Consider the following 14,910-nt stretch of genomic DNA (forward strand, 5'->3'; position numbering starts at 1 on the left):
GTAATATAATGTGACCGGAATTTGCAAACACATTGTTGATGTCAGAATCATGACAGTCTTGCAATTTCTGAAGGTTTTGGGGTAAGAAAAAAACCCACAAGCAAAAATGTTTTTGTTGGATAAAATTTATTTGAACCACAATTCCTTATATAATGATTCTTGAAAAAGAAAACAAGGAAATAAAAAATGATCCAGTGTCCAAAATGAGAAAAGAATGTGTACAGCTTTCTTATCATTTTCACGTCCCTTTATGGTATTTCAGCATGAACAACAACAACAACAACAACAAAAAGAACATTAAAGCTGCATATTTACTGTGGCTTATTGTGACGGAGAGCTCTCAAACACATACTAAAAAAATGGTGACTCCATCCAAGCGGAGTGTTTTTGGATTCCAGTTTTGAATTCTTCATTTGCCCTTAAAAAAAACATGAGGCCAAAATGCTATAAAGGAAACGCTGATTTTCGATGGCCTGGGCACATATGACTACATTTTCTTTTACAACGATAATACACAACATTAAAGGTTCCCCATCATGGTGTCATATTTACACAGATTTTCATGAATCTCTTCTGATTGCTTATTGCCTTCGGGCCCTTTATTTTAGCACCAATCCTGGGCTCTTAAATATTTCAAAATAAATGCACTTTCAAATATTTACTCTTTCATTTGTTAATGTCGATCATTATGGTTGCTTGACAGATGTGACAAAATGGCAAAGTATGTATTTCTCCATCACCAACATACAAAGACCAACAGATATTTGGAGAAGTATTCACACAAAAAATGAATATTTGTTAAGTTGGAGGAGGCAAAACAAAAACAAATTCTCATTCATGAAGCCTGAACTGGAAACAAATCAAGCAATGGCGTCACGCTGGGTGAGATGATGATTGGTATCCGACAGTAGGTGGTAGCAGGGATTTTTGTATGACCTATTCTTATTATATTCTATTATGGCAAAAAACACAGTTATTTTTAATATTGTTTTTCACCTTACTACCAAATAAGACAGCGCCACTTTGTACCATATTGTACAATGGTCACGTGAGTGAAAAAGAACTGCAAAGAAGAGAAAGAGGAATGTGGGAGGGACGCAACATTTTTGCCTGACTGAGAAATTGAATTTAGGGTAAAATAAATAAATAAAAAAAATACTCAAGCTTGTTGTTGAAGATGCTGGACACCAGCAACAGCCCTGTACTAATAAACAGGCAAGTACTTGGCAGACATCATATCCCTCATTTTAGTGAATAGCCATTGTGTAAATTGTGTGTTCTATTGCGTACCCACCCCCACCCAAACATCGTAACAAAAACAAAATGACTTAGGCTAGATCGAAATCAAGTTTCATTTGAGATAGGTGCTGGCTCTTTCAAGGTACACTGTTGTTACGGCTTTGTTTGCAGTGCATCATCATTTTGAGGTAAACTCATCTGTCACTGTTTTTAGAGGAAAAGTTTGACCGTGTTACTTTGCATTCGAGTCAACATTTTCATCTCTGCAGTTAGAGCTCAAAGAATTGAAGTCTGAAGTTGCATTCGAGCAATTGACTGCATTTCGTTTTTGTTCAAGTAGACGCACTCCAGCACTGAAGACCAAATATTTGAACAAAATATATGAACAACCCATTACAATCACCAGTACTGTTCAAACAGTTCACAAAAACAAACATTTGGTTGATCGTTTCGTAACTCGGCCCTTCAACTCGTCGTACCTCACAGCTGAGATCGTTTTAACCGAGCTAGTAAGTGTGCTTGCCATTGCAAAACCGTCCCTTCGAAGAATGAGGGCTTGGCTTTGGCTTGTGAGCACTGGCAGTGAGGTGAGCGTCTCACCTCTCGACTGATGCTGCAGCTGGTCAAAGGCGAACGGAACAGAAATAGGTCGCCAACGAGAGACAACACGCCGAATTACCTCACACATTAGCGACGTTGTCGTCTCACTAGCGGAGAGTATTTAAAAAAAATAATAATAATACATGGGATGGGTGAAGCTATAAAGTGCAAAGAAGCAGAGATTGTGACTGTGGCCATGTGCATTGATCCCATTTGGAGTGAGGTGTCATGCATACAGTAAGTGCCGGGGAATCCTTTGGTTGATTTTAGTTGGCGCAAAAAGAAGTCCCCTCAAGACGTGACATTGTTTTTTAAGAGCTAATTTTCAATTACTTAGATTGGGCCTCCAAAGCATGATGTGACACACTGACCCCAGTTTTTACCTTTCCAACCCGACGCGGTCACAATGGTTAAGGATGGAATGGATAGTAAAAGGACGCTGCATGGAGGCTATAATGGTGGCGATAAGCAGTGATCGGTAACAGGCACCAAGCACAGCACTATACTACTCTGGTGGCCTCATTTTTACGGGCCGCATCTTCTCATATTTGGTCACTGCCTTCATTGACAAAGGTCACCGGTGAGCACACGTCAAAAAAGTCATGTGTTCCTGCTCTGAACTTCACAGAAGCAGATGGTTGTTCCTGTGACTGCGCTGAAGGCATGGGGACACGTGGCGGGCGCAGCACCAAAGAGGAAGGCAGAAGGAGAGAGGGAGCACTTCCACATGTCTCCTGAGTGACGGGGACAGTGGAGTCTTGTGTTGTTTACCATCAGGGAGTGAGAAAAAAGACGGAGCCAAAGGCTTTAGGCTTTTTCCTTGGTGCAGGTACTCTCGCTCAGGTGGTCGCTTTGGCACGGCGGTTTCTGCTTCTGCCACTGGCAGATGGCGTTGGCGTAGCTCACAATCACTTTGTCCATCCAGGTGAGGGGTTTGGGGAAGAGCACGGCGCCCTTGAAGAAGCCCAGGTGGCCGCCGTGCAGCGTCAAGGCGAAGATGACGTTGGGCTTCTTCTCTACGGAGTGAGACAAAGCAGAGAGACGTTAGACCTCTGGACTCTGAACACGGGGACGGAGGAGTTGCCCACAATGGGATACCGATACTGGTTTGTACAGATAAAAGCATGACTCATCGGTTCGATTATCAGTCTGCCACACAACCACACGGACTTCCGTTACAGTATAATAAAACAGAGAAAACGCATTACAGTCAGTCAATGGACACAGCGACTAAAAACGATTTAGCTGTTTTCAAAAGGCCCAAACCGGTCTCAGACTTGTCAGTACTGTACATTTGCCTGGTTGTCAAATTAGCCAGATGACAGTGCAGGGGTCCTTGGTTTGCAATAGCTACACTGCTACGGCAGCGGAATGACGCTAAATTGTAACAGAGTCGGAACACGGTGTTCCGCATCATGAACCTACGCTAATGCGGTCCGAGAATCAGCGTTACGGTAAATCTTTGCTTCAAAAGAAACACCTGCAGGCCACCAAAATGGAAGACACAAATGCACAGCAGTGAAGCAATGTCCTTATTCACAAGTGAGATGAAACTCAATGTACCTTTGTTAATGTTAGTACTGAACGTTATTCTTAAGAAATAATTATATCTGTTTATGATGATTAATGAGTTCTGCCGCAGGCTACTCATATGAAACTTGGGGGCCCCACATTGGTGACCCCTGACGTAGTATATTCTTACGAAAACTAGTTGATGCTGGGCCATTCGTAACCTCGAATGTCGGGACTGTAAACGGGGGACCCCCTGTCGTCATTGATACAGCATTATGCAATTTCACAATCAATATTTGAATGAACACACGTTATTTACATACGAAACCTCGGCTTCAATTTTGAACTACCGTGAGCAAAGATGCAGACGTTGGCGTCGATGTGTCTGACAAGAGTAAGTGAAGCTAAAAGAGGAGTTGAACAAGAAACGGAATTTGACGGAATTACAGTGAGCCAAGCTGGGACAGCTGCCCAAGAATTGGCAACCAAAAGGTCAAGGACCAGGACATCAGGCACCCAAATAGCACGCTGATGCTAGGAAGCTACCCATGACTCTCTTCGTCCATTTTCTACATCGCCGACCTGAGGAGTCACTAATTGAGGTTGCTTTCTGTCACCAAAACTGTGACAGGTTAAATGCGGTGAAAAATGTTCATGATGATGATGAGGGAGGTGTTCAAATATATCCAACATAATTCACCTCGCATGGCGGGATAACTCTGAGTGGCGCGAGGGGGGAATGGCGGGGCTCTTCGGCCCCTGACGGGGCGAAATGCCCACCAGCCAGCGGGGAAGGAGGTGGGGTCTCACTGGAAGGTGGGGCGCCCAGCGCTCACCCCGCCAGAACGGAGGGGACTGGGAGTAGCCGCCCCACCACCCTCCTTAAACGATAATCAGACGAGGGTCCTTCCGGGGCCCGCACTGGGTGTGAACCTCGCGAGGCACCAGCGAGAGTCGTATCGGGTGTGGCAAATCCCTCACGGGGGCCAATTGCCCAGGAGGAGAAGGAACACAATTCAAATAAATAAGTAATGAAATGCAACTACTGCCTGAGATGAAAATGAAGGAAAGGAGTTGCTGCCCCCATTCCAACATGGTGGAATGGTTCTGTTGGCTTTTTTATTTTTGATCGCATTTGGGACGTGAGGTCTTGAGGTTGAGTGTCACACATAATTTTTAAGCCATTGGGCCTTTATCCTCCCCTTATTACACGTTATGTCTTGTGACTTGTTGTAACTGTCTTATGCTTATTTATGTGCTAGGGTCTTTTTTTCTTTATCCTGGACTTAAATTATCCTCAGAAGAGGATAGTTCAAGCGTGGTTTTTTTTTCCCCTCTCCCCACCCAGCGTTTTCCTTTCTGAAGTCTGATTGTAATTTCCCCATTGCGGGACAAATAAAGGATATCTTAATGGGCCTTGCTTTGTGCACTCTCGCTTGACTGTTGAAGTGTATGATTTTTTGGAATGACAGGTTACAAAGTCTACTCCACCTCCTCCCACTTGTTTGCATGATCGCGGCTTTACATTCTACAATTTTGTTCTTTGCTTTTTTTGGGGTGCGGGGGGTCACTATCTGAAAATGATGGTAATTTATGTCAACGTATATCATTCACTGCACTGCATTTTAAAGCTTGTGCACACACCAGTTCAAGTAGAGAAGACGGGTGTTGAAAGAAGCATTCAAATAGCAAACGTGGTAAATGTGAGAATCACAATCTAATAGTATAAAATAGTCTTGTGACAGCATTCACAATAACATCATCACCAGTGAAACATCGGAGAGCTACATGAGTTTCCTGCAGTGTTACTAGACTGAAACAACACCTTGTTGTGTCAAGCCACCACCAAGTGATTGTGGATTAAAATGGACACTGGCACTCGATCTGATTTAATAAAAAAGATAACGTGCAAAAACTAGGACAACTCCCTGAAGCCGATAAATCATTCATCTTTATCCAAAGGCCACGTGAACTTGCTCAGAGGGCTGCAGCTGTTCCCAAGCGGGGCGGCGTGGTCAGCTATAAAGGATTGGCCCCGATCTCTTCATTTTGTCCCTCTTATCTGGGTTAGTGGGAGGAACTGATTCAGTTCAGTCGTGATTAAGATCCCACAGGGCTTTCAACTGCGTGCACCACGCATGGAAGCTGCCTTAAGTGTTTGTTCGCACCCTACAAATGATGTTTTATTCGCCATTCAAAGAATGATGGTTAGAAGGCAAGCTCAAATTAGCACTAAAATAATAAAAATAGGTATAGAGGTTGTATGGGGGTATTCTGTGTTGCCGTTTGGGGCATGAGGGGAGCGGCATGTACCGTGGAGCTCTGTCATGCCCTTTCCTGGTATGACTGTATGGCATTTTAAAACCAACAACTGTGTTTCTTAAAAGACACATGACCGAAAGTCATGTTGCGGTCCACGCGTGCTCACAAGGGCCCCTTCACATATGTGGGGCTTTTCTTTTCCCAAATAGCCTCTGGGTTTGGAAATAAGGCAGTAGCACAAGATCACTGGATGACACTGCATGGGTCAAGTGACAGGTTTTTTTTTTTTTTTTTTGCTGTCAGGTGGCATAATTATTATGATTTCAAATGACATGGACATGAATTACAGCGGTGCAAAGGGAATCAAATTAAAAAAAAAAAAAAAACAATAGGGACCCCGGATCAACGTTTGCATATTTGTGTTGTTTATGAATTGCTTTTTTCCTATTGTGTTGTCACTGCCTATTGTTGACACATATTGAGTTGTTTTCATGCAGGTTGTGTTCTGTGAACACAGCCATACCGGATATGTCGCTCAAAATGTTACGCCAAGAGAAATTGAGTAGAGGCATTTACATGGAATTGGCAGTTCAGGTTCCACTTTCAGTTTTTTCTCACTAGTCTCAAATAGCGCTGACATAAGTAGTCTATCTGAACTTAGTCAAGTTGTCGAGCTTGACAACTTTCTTCCTGAGAGCACATCAAGATGTGTCCGTAGCTTACCGGTAGCAAAAAGCATGTGAAAACTTCAAATTGAAGTGCTTAGGCCACAAAAAACACAATTCTGAGATTTGGTCTGCCAGCAAATAGCATCTTTGCTCGATTGAGGTTTTGGATTTGAAATAAACACTGATCGAGAGCAAACCAATTACAATCTTTGGAAGCAGAGTTTAAACATGTTGCTGTGTCACCGAGGAGGTTGTCATGAAAAATGATTGCTTACCTGCTAATGTGCGGGGGATTTTGAGCAGAGAATCGTGAACCAGAGGATCATCTGCAGCGTTCACAAGCAGCAGTGGTACATTTACCTACAAAATTACAATGACAGTCTATCAGACAAACACTACGGAAACAATTAATTTTTGTGACATTATACCCAGTTGCCTTACATTGTGAATGTAATGTACACAGCTTTCCTTCTCATAATACTCTTTGAGAGAGCTGTGGCCATGGAATTTCCTGTTGAAAGACATGAGAAGACAACTGATTCATTTGAAGATTTTTTTGGGGGTGAAAAAGAGGAGAACGGAGAAGAAGCAGTTTAGGACGTTCGTAATACGATGTGCGAATCCCAGCTGCAGCACAATTCTATTCATGCTCAATCCAGCAGTCACACGACTACTGAACAATGAGCAAAGGTTTCCATCACCTGCGAGTACTGTACTTGTTTACGGCGCCGCGTGAGGGGCATGGATGTAAACGGCATTCTATTGGAATGTATTACAATGTATTCCTTGAAAACCAGATATTCTGAATAGCATTTTTTCCCCACTGCATACTTGTGATTTCATTCATTCATATAATTATTGTTCTACATGAAATTTGTTTTCATGGAGAAAAAAAAAGTCATTTAATTGAGAGGAAAAAAAAACTTTATCGGGGTGAATATTGTAATAAGGAGATACAATTGCGTCCCTGTCGTACAATGCAGGAAAATTGTTTGTATTGTCATATTATATCATGATGTGTGATAATAATGATATCCACGTCATATGTCATTTCATTCTCTCATGTACCTCATGATGTTGTCATCGATCTGCATGAGAGACGTTGCTGTGTATAACCGACCAAGGTCGCCGGCTACCATTTTAACAGAGTTCCCCACAAATAGGCTGTGCCTGCAGTGTGCAAAAAAAGGAGAGGGAGCACGTGAATGCACAACAGTTAGCGTTTTGTAACTTTTTGAGCAAGAAACATCTATTCCTAGTAAAAGGTTCGGTAGCAAAGAAAAAGAGTAAAAATGGTGCAGTTGAAATCCGATGACTATATAAGGACATACAACAAGTATAAATACAAAGAGAGAGAAGAAAAACATAAACTACTTGTGCCTGATGGTTTATTATCAATTTTCTTGTCCAAATTAAACCATCCTTAAGGTATCACAGAGAAAGCCGCGAAGCTTTGGTGCAGAGGCGTTACCTGTGTGAGAGGATTATTTTCTTCATGTTGTCAGCCATGAGAAAATTATAGAAGCGCCTGAACTGATCCCACTGCAGGAATGTTTCCTGGGCCCTGAGAGACAAACAGGCAGGAAGTCAGCTTAGTGCTCACCGTGCTACTCAGCATTCCTAACAACGCCATGTCACACGTAATCCCCTGGACAAAGAGTCATGCCGACGAAGAGGAAAGACAGCGTCAGGCAATAACAAACAGCAAATTGGCCGAGACATTGACGCCCCAAAACTAAGAATTAAATCCAAATGACTTGGGAACAGAGGCAATAACTTCAACTTTCGAGGGGGGGGGGGGGTCGTGAATGTCGCTTCACAGAAGGAAAGAACTTGTGCTGCTTATATCTGAACTTGGGGTCTTTCCTGTTTGCTAGGGGTCGCTGGCACATGCATGGAGGTTCGACAGCAGCTGTCCCTCGTAATATCTCGTGTCGCGATCAAAAGTGTTTGTGAACAGGTCAGATTGCCAGTTCAGGTTACAGCGCCGCGCACGTCAACACTTCTACTTTCCAACATCTATGCGGCGGTTGCAGCAAATGATAAGAAATGCAGGAAGAAAAAAATGGAAGGCGTAACGTTACGTACACCAAGTCGATAGCAGCAAACAACACTTAATAAACAAATGAGACGAATGTGTGATCATGCAATGATTGAAATTAAGGGATGAGACATCCACCCACCTGAGAGCACTGTAACCTTGACAGACGCTGACACAGCACAGCACTCGCTCCTGGTTGGACATGTTTTCCCCCAGAAACTTGCAGACTATGTTTCCACCCAGACTGAAGCCCACCACTATCAACTGGGTCTGAGCATACGCCCGCTTGATGTACCCAACCATGGCAGCAAACTCCCACGTGCACCCTGTGAGGATCGGTTGACGGGGTTACAGATCAATACACGGCAAAATGCATTTGTCTGGCACGAGATAAACACTTGATGAGTTACCGTAAGTAAACATGCGCGGTGACGTGAGCTCGATGTTGGGTAGCGCTCCGAGGTGGTTCAACACAGCACAGCGGTAGCCGTCCTTCTGGGCGTAATCCACAAAGGTTCGGATGTAATGCTTCTCGCTGTGGTTACCGATACCAGGGCATATCACCATGGTGATGTCATCTGGTCAAACAAGCCAAGGTATTTCATCAGTAAGAGATTATGGATAATGGACTGCTTTACACCAAATAAAAACAAGTCACGGTGATGGTCCGAAGGATTTTACTCTCAAGTAACAGAAAAAAAGTGAACCTACAATACCTCAGGAAAACAAACATTTTTTAATCTAAAAATACTGTATTGGTCCGAATATAAGACTGAAAAAGTGGGGGTTGTCTTATATTCGGGGTCTAGACATTATACCCATTCACGACGCTAGATGGCGCTAGATGTCATTGAAGTGACTGCTGAACTTGACTCCCCAGGCCAAAGTGAACCCCTGCCACGAAAAATAAAAATAAAAATAGCGGTAGCACGAAGAAGAAAAATAAAAATTAGCAGTACGAAAGAAAAGAGAAGAAAATAATAGAAGAGATAACAGAAAATTGAGAAACGTAGCGACAATCTGGAGAAAAGTGGGTCAAAGATCGGTCAGGTTAACCAGCAGCTGAGAAGTTATGATGTAATTTCCATTTCAAAAATCAGAAGCCATTCATTGACGAATGTGATTGCACTTTAGTTTACATATTTAAATGTTCAGATATTAAGATTTGAATGAGGAAAAATAACATGCTTTTCCCCCTCAAATATATTGTTATAATCATTTGTTTGAGATGTACTGTAATTATTTTCTGTATAAAAATTAATTTGGTGTTCAAAAAGTCTTTTTTCAAACTTGAGTCTTGAAAAAGAGGGGGTCCTATTATAATCAGGGCCATATTATAATTTCAAAATGCATTCTTTGTATGTGTGTGAGTGTGTGAGTGTGTGTGTGTGTGTGTGTGTGTGTGTGTGTGTGTGTGGGCGGGGGTCACTTTTGATTACAGCATTGCAAATTTTGACATGGCAATTATTGCCCCTTCTGGCTTAGTTCTGGTCACTCTACAGATTTCCGACTGGTTTTAGGCCTGGGCTCTGTCCAGGCCACCATACAACTTGAATTTTGTCATGGTGAAAACTATTATTTTTGTCAGGTAATGTATGTATGCGTGGAGGCATTTTGAATGTGAAAGATGAAAATCCTCATCAATTTAGGCTTTCGGACATACAGCAGGAGGGATATGGGACAAATGTGGCACTGTAAGTGCAAGTGGGATTGTTGACTTGACAAAAAACACAGTTCCAGCTGAAGGAATGCAACCCCGCAGCATAATGCTACCATCAGCAGCCTTAATTTGGAAGAAAACATTTCGGACTGAAAAAAATCGGGCAATGGAAAAAAAATATATACTTTTTGGGCAAAATTGGGGGATAAAAGCATGGGTTGCCTTTCTATGTCGAAACCGACACAAATAGTCATAAAATATCTCATGAAGCCATTTTGCCCATTTGCTTTTCATCTGCATATCTGTGTGTTGCATCACCTCCTGTTCGATGGTCCCCCACTGGTTCGAAGAGGTCAAAGGTCGCAGTGGCTCCATCTGGCATGGGCAAGTACTTCCTGATCCCACTTGGGTGAGGTGCGCTCACCCGACCGAGTTTCCCGTATAGGGCGGTCTGGAGGTGACCGCTCTTGCCCCACAGTAATGGCGGAATGTACCTGTGTAGCAAACATTTCATCATGTTGTGTTGTGTTATTTTTGTTATTTCGACTTCAAAATGGCGCCGCGAGAGTAGCTGCCTCTCCAGCAGCTCCTATATTTTGTTGTTCTACTTCTTCCTTTCATAACTTTGCAACCGGTTCCTTTCAAATCAGAAATTAGTTTTGAACCATTCTTGGGAAGCGCATGAGGCTGAGTTGGAGTAGAAGTAACAGTACATATAAAGGACACTGATTTGCATTGCCGGTTTATGAAACGCAAACCTTTGGGTTCATCATTTGCATATGAGGCCATACAGTAACCTTTTTGGCGCAGCCCTCGAAAGATTACACAACAGCATGTGAAGCGTCATCGCTATTTGACAGTGTTGACACAGCTCGTTGTTGCAAATTCCTCAAAGGGCGTGCTTGCAATTCACTTTTCGCTTTCATTTCACTTTTGACACCTTTGACAACCTGAAATCTTGAGTGACGCCATATGCTGCCGAGACTGCTGCGATATCACTACGATATTGTCACCGCTGTTCGATATCACAAAAAGCCGACATATTAGCACACAAGTTGACACAAATCTTGTTAGCTGTTTCAGGTTTTAGGTGGAAACATAATGACCAGCACAATACGATGTAAGTGACATATTAGCCATGCTTTCCTAGATTACAGCGAAGGCCATTAAACACGCATAACACAGCGATTACATGTTCTGCCTAGCTTCAAGCGGACACGTTTCCGTGCATACAGTTCAGAGTGACGTCACACGTTACACAAGCCCTTTAACCTTGTCCCTGTGTTTTCTCATCTCTGGCTTCAACATTTACTGCACCTTGAAAATAAGAGTTACATAAGAGCACAGGCAGCGACTTCAATGTGGTAATGTGAGCACCTCCGCCCTTTGTTCTAAGCAGAAGTGGAGCTTCACAGCACGTTTCTGGAAGGGGCACAGCAGTTTTAATCCAATACAAGAGGTGGATTATTGCATTGTTATAATGGGTATTAGTAGACGGACATTAGTGTATAGTGGCCTTGTGACTCCCGTAACAGAACAAGCTTCATATCACGAACAGCTAAACAAACACATGACATCAAGGCGCACTTGACATTATTTGTTGATTGGACAACAATTGTGTGCACGTCCCCGAACACAAGCAGTCATGGTGCTGTTGACCCTTGCAGAAAATAACACAGCGTCATTGAGGGTAACAAATGCGACTTGTTCAAAAATACAAACACAAAATGGATGAGGCGAAGTTGAACGACAACTATCTACTCACGTAAATTAAGTCTGATGAACATTCGCGAAGGCGAAAGGCGAAGGGCTCCAGATGACCTGGTTGCATAAGCAGACCCCTGCGGTTCACTCTTCAAGAGTCCCGCTGACGATTTAAGATTTCCTCTTGAACAATAAACTAGAGGTGGGCGTTCGCTCTAAAAAATTTCTGATTTGGTAAAAAAAAAAAAAAAAAAGCTTTTCACGAATACCGGCGTGAAGTTGAGCGCTTTGTCAACAACAACCTCAAAGAGCACGCACCTATTTTCAACATATTTAAATGCCCATTGCCTTTTCTCTGCATTTGCAGTGCATGTGCAATGAATTCTACGATAAAGCCTGACAGACATGCGTGGCACACGAAGGACAATTGACGACAGATTGGATGATCAGAGCGCTACATTCGTTACAGTCCCGATTGGCAGGCCAGCATCTCCATTTCCATGGCAACGACATCAATCATAGAAAACTCACTCTTTGGTCAGCTGAGAACAGGACTTGAGCAGGAAGTGGTTGAGGGGTGTGTCTTGATAGGTGAGGTCTGGGGGAGCGGTGGTGCTCTTGAGGTTTAGGCAGCGTACGATGACGTAGAGGACCGTCGCCACCGCCGCCAACTTCATGCCATCAAACATCGCCGGCAGCTCCGGAGAGATGGTGTGCACGTCTGAATCATGCGCGCTCATGGTTGCTCTAGAAATTGTTTTTCGTTTTTTCGAAAAGGTTTATCGTTAAAAATCATGAAATATATTTTCATGAAGCAATCAGAGATGATAATGATGAGGGAAAATATGGAAGATCATGATCGACTTTGATATTAGCATAAAAATAGTAACAACACAGTGCACAGAAAAGCCAGACTATTTGTCACTCTCATACTCAAGGGGAGGTACAGTGCATGAGTTCACACAGCGTTGAGCAAAAGCCTTACGCAATGTTTACAGTACCGTAAATGGAAGGGAAGATATAGGCTTTAGCAATGACGCTAATTAAGGACTCATTCTAGATAGGTTTGTGTTTTTGAAAGTTTGTATTGTTGTGCAGCTTCGTGAGATACAGGTTGAAAGGCTCACCGAGTGTGTGGGCACAAAGTGAATGCTGTTTTTTCGTCAGGGTTCCTTCAAGGTTGCAAACAATCGCAAAGATGTTTGCCAACTCTCAGACCTTTATCTTCTTATTGCAAAGAAATTTTCAACATGTACAAAATTTGACGGCGACAAGAAAAACTGTTTTTCCTATATGCAGACACATTTCCAAAACCTTTGCAGCTCAGTGAGATACAGGTTTAAAGCTATCTCACTGAGCTGCAAACAAATGCGAGTGTTTTTGAATGCTGCATTTTCATTAGGGCTGTTTTTCAAGGTCGCATATGTTCGACAAACGGTCGCCAGCTGTTCGCCGACAGTTTTAGTGTTTTTTCTGGTTTTTGTTTTTCTGTTTCGACAACAAATGTGCAGATGAATGTCTGGCAAACGTTTGACAAACATGCTAACTAAAAATGCATTGTATTGACAATGAATGAACTTTGACGAGAACGCAACATTCTTTACCTTCGAAAACACTCATTCTCATAATTATTCGCAACTCAGTGAGATATGATCTTAATGTACATTTTGCATCAACAAGTGTTGTGCAATGGCAAGACACTGAAAACGCTTGCATTTTTTCACGTGTCTACAGAAAAAAAAGTTTACTCACTTGTTTCTGTGGTGGCTACGATAAAGAATTCTTTCCAAAACTGGGAAAATATGATGGGTAAAGTCACAGTGATGTCGTCAGTCCTGAAGAGCAAAGTAACAAGACAGATTAATAAAATAAATACGTAAGTAAATTAAAACAAAAACATGTTTAGTAAGATAAGACACATAACATAACAAGCTTGGTCATTACCAACATAAAATGTAATCGTGTAAATGGTTCTAACCGACAATCATATCAATAAATAGATAATAACCCCTTAGTTTTGATTAACATGAAGTCTGAATGTCTTAGCTCAATATACTGCAGATGACTGCATCACAATAATAAATGAGACCTTCATTTTAAACCGCAATCGACATCAAATTATGACCCGCAAATACATGAAATCGATGACAGCTACGCAGTTGTTTTCCCAGACGAAGAACAAGTTGGAGCGTCTGAATCCCCACCTACGATTAATAAACTCATCCAATTTCCGAATTCAAACATCGAACCACGTATACAAAGACATTGAAAGACAATTGGTCTGCAGAATTGCCACGAGGAAATTACTTTCATTTTGGATGACACTCGGTCAGTAAATAAACGTTGTGTTTTGACAAGGGAGTCTGCTATTACTGTGTGTTGCCTTTGCTAGTGTTCTTTATCACGACTTGCTGGCACAGCGGCGCTCACTAACGAGACACACACCGGGCTTTATAGTGTTGACATCACTGCATAATGGAAAAGCGAAAAGGAAACACTTGTGGGTGAAAAAAATCCCAGTTAATATACGTCTGATGCTCGGATAAAATATCAACATCCCACCATTTGCATTTCGCTGGCTCCACGGCGCGAGAAAAGGAGAAGCAATCGTTTTGTTTTTTTTAAGATTCGAGACACGCGGATCACTGCAGTTTTTGTTTGACATCGAGTAAATCCCTATATTGTATTTAATTTAGTGTAGGCTATTCACGCTTTTACACCATTGCCGGGCTCATTCGTTAAATGATGTTATATAAGTACAACGAGGGAAGACCAGAACACCCGTCGCAGCAGAGCATCTTTAGCATAGCGTACTTACCACAGTCGAGGGAAAGAATCTGCCGCTGACCGCCTCCAAATGCCCCAACCTTAGTTACAGTACATTTGTTTGTTGGGTTCGTGTTAGGTCATACGTGTCTGCTGTGTAACGCCGTTGCATTAGAAGTGGAGACAATACAAAGCGCACAGACTACTTTACAGTTGCGGCCGCCACACTGACAGCTCGATTCCGCTTCCGAGAAGATTCTGTAATTTGCATACGGGCGCTTTCATTGGTTGATAATTATTTGACGTCACAAAACACTGACTCATATCTTGGTACAGTATCTTTATCGTCGTGCAGAGCAGTCTGTCAGAAGCACCTTATCCGAATGGTATTTTATCGAATTAACATAGAGTCGTTAGTATTGTCCGAGCGCATCAATAATGTGCTCCATCCCACCATG

At 42.5% G+C, this 14,910-nt stretch overlaps 1 protein-coding gene across 1 annotated transcript; it reads right to left on the minus strand.

Annotated features, from left to right (window-relative positions):
• Window positions 1-107: 107 nt before the first annotated feature.
• LOC127599326 (monoacylglycerol lipase ABHD2-like) lies at window positions 108-14,714 on the minus strand. Its single transcript, XM_052063226.1, has 11 exons — window positions 14,505-14,714; window positions 13,439-13,521; window positions 12,218-12,433; window positions 10,301-10,476; window positions 8,733-8,900; window positions 8,465-8,648; window positions 7,753-7,845; window positions 7,350-7,451; window positions 6,723-6,792; window positions 6,557-6,641; window positions 108-2,855 (listed from the first exon to the last, which is right to left on the minus strand). The coding sequence occupies exons 3-11, from the start codon at window positions 12,424-12,426 to the stop codon at window positions 2,647-2,649; spliced, it is 1,296 nt and encodes a 431-aa protein (XP_051919186.1). The 5' UTR covers window positions 12,427-12,433; window positions 13,439-13,521; window positions 14,505-14,714; the 3' UTR covers window positions 108-2,646.
• Between the last annotated feature and the right edge of the window lie 196 nt (window positions 14,715-14,910).

The sequence above is a fragment of the Hippocampus zosterae genome, chromosome 4 (genome assembly GCF_025434085.1).
Source record: "Hippocampus zosterae strain Florida chromosome 4, ASM2543408v3, whole genome shotgun sequence".
NCBI classification, from domain to species: domain Eukaryota; kingdom Metazoa; phylum Chordata; class Actinopteri; order Syngnathiformes; family Syngnathidae; genus Hippocampus; species Hippocampus zosterae.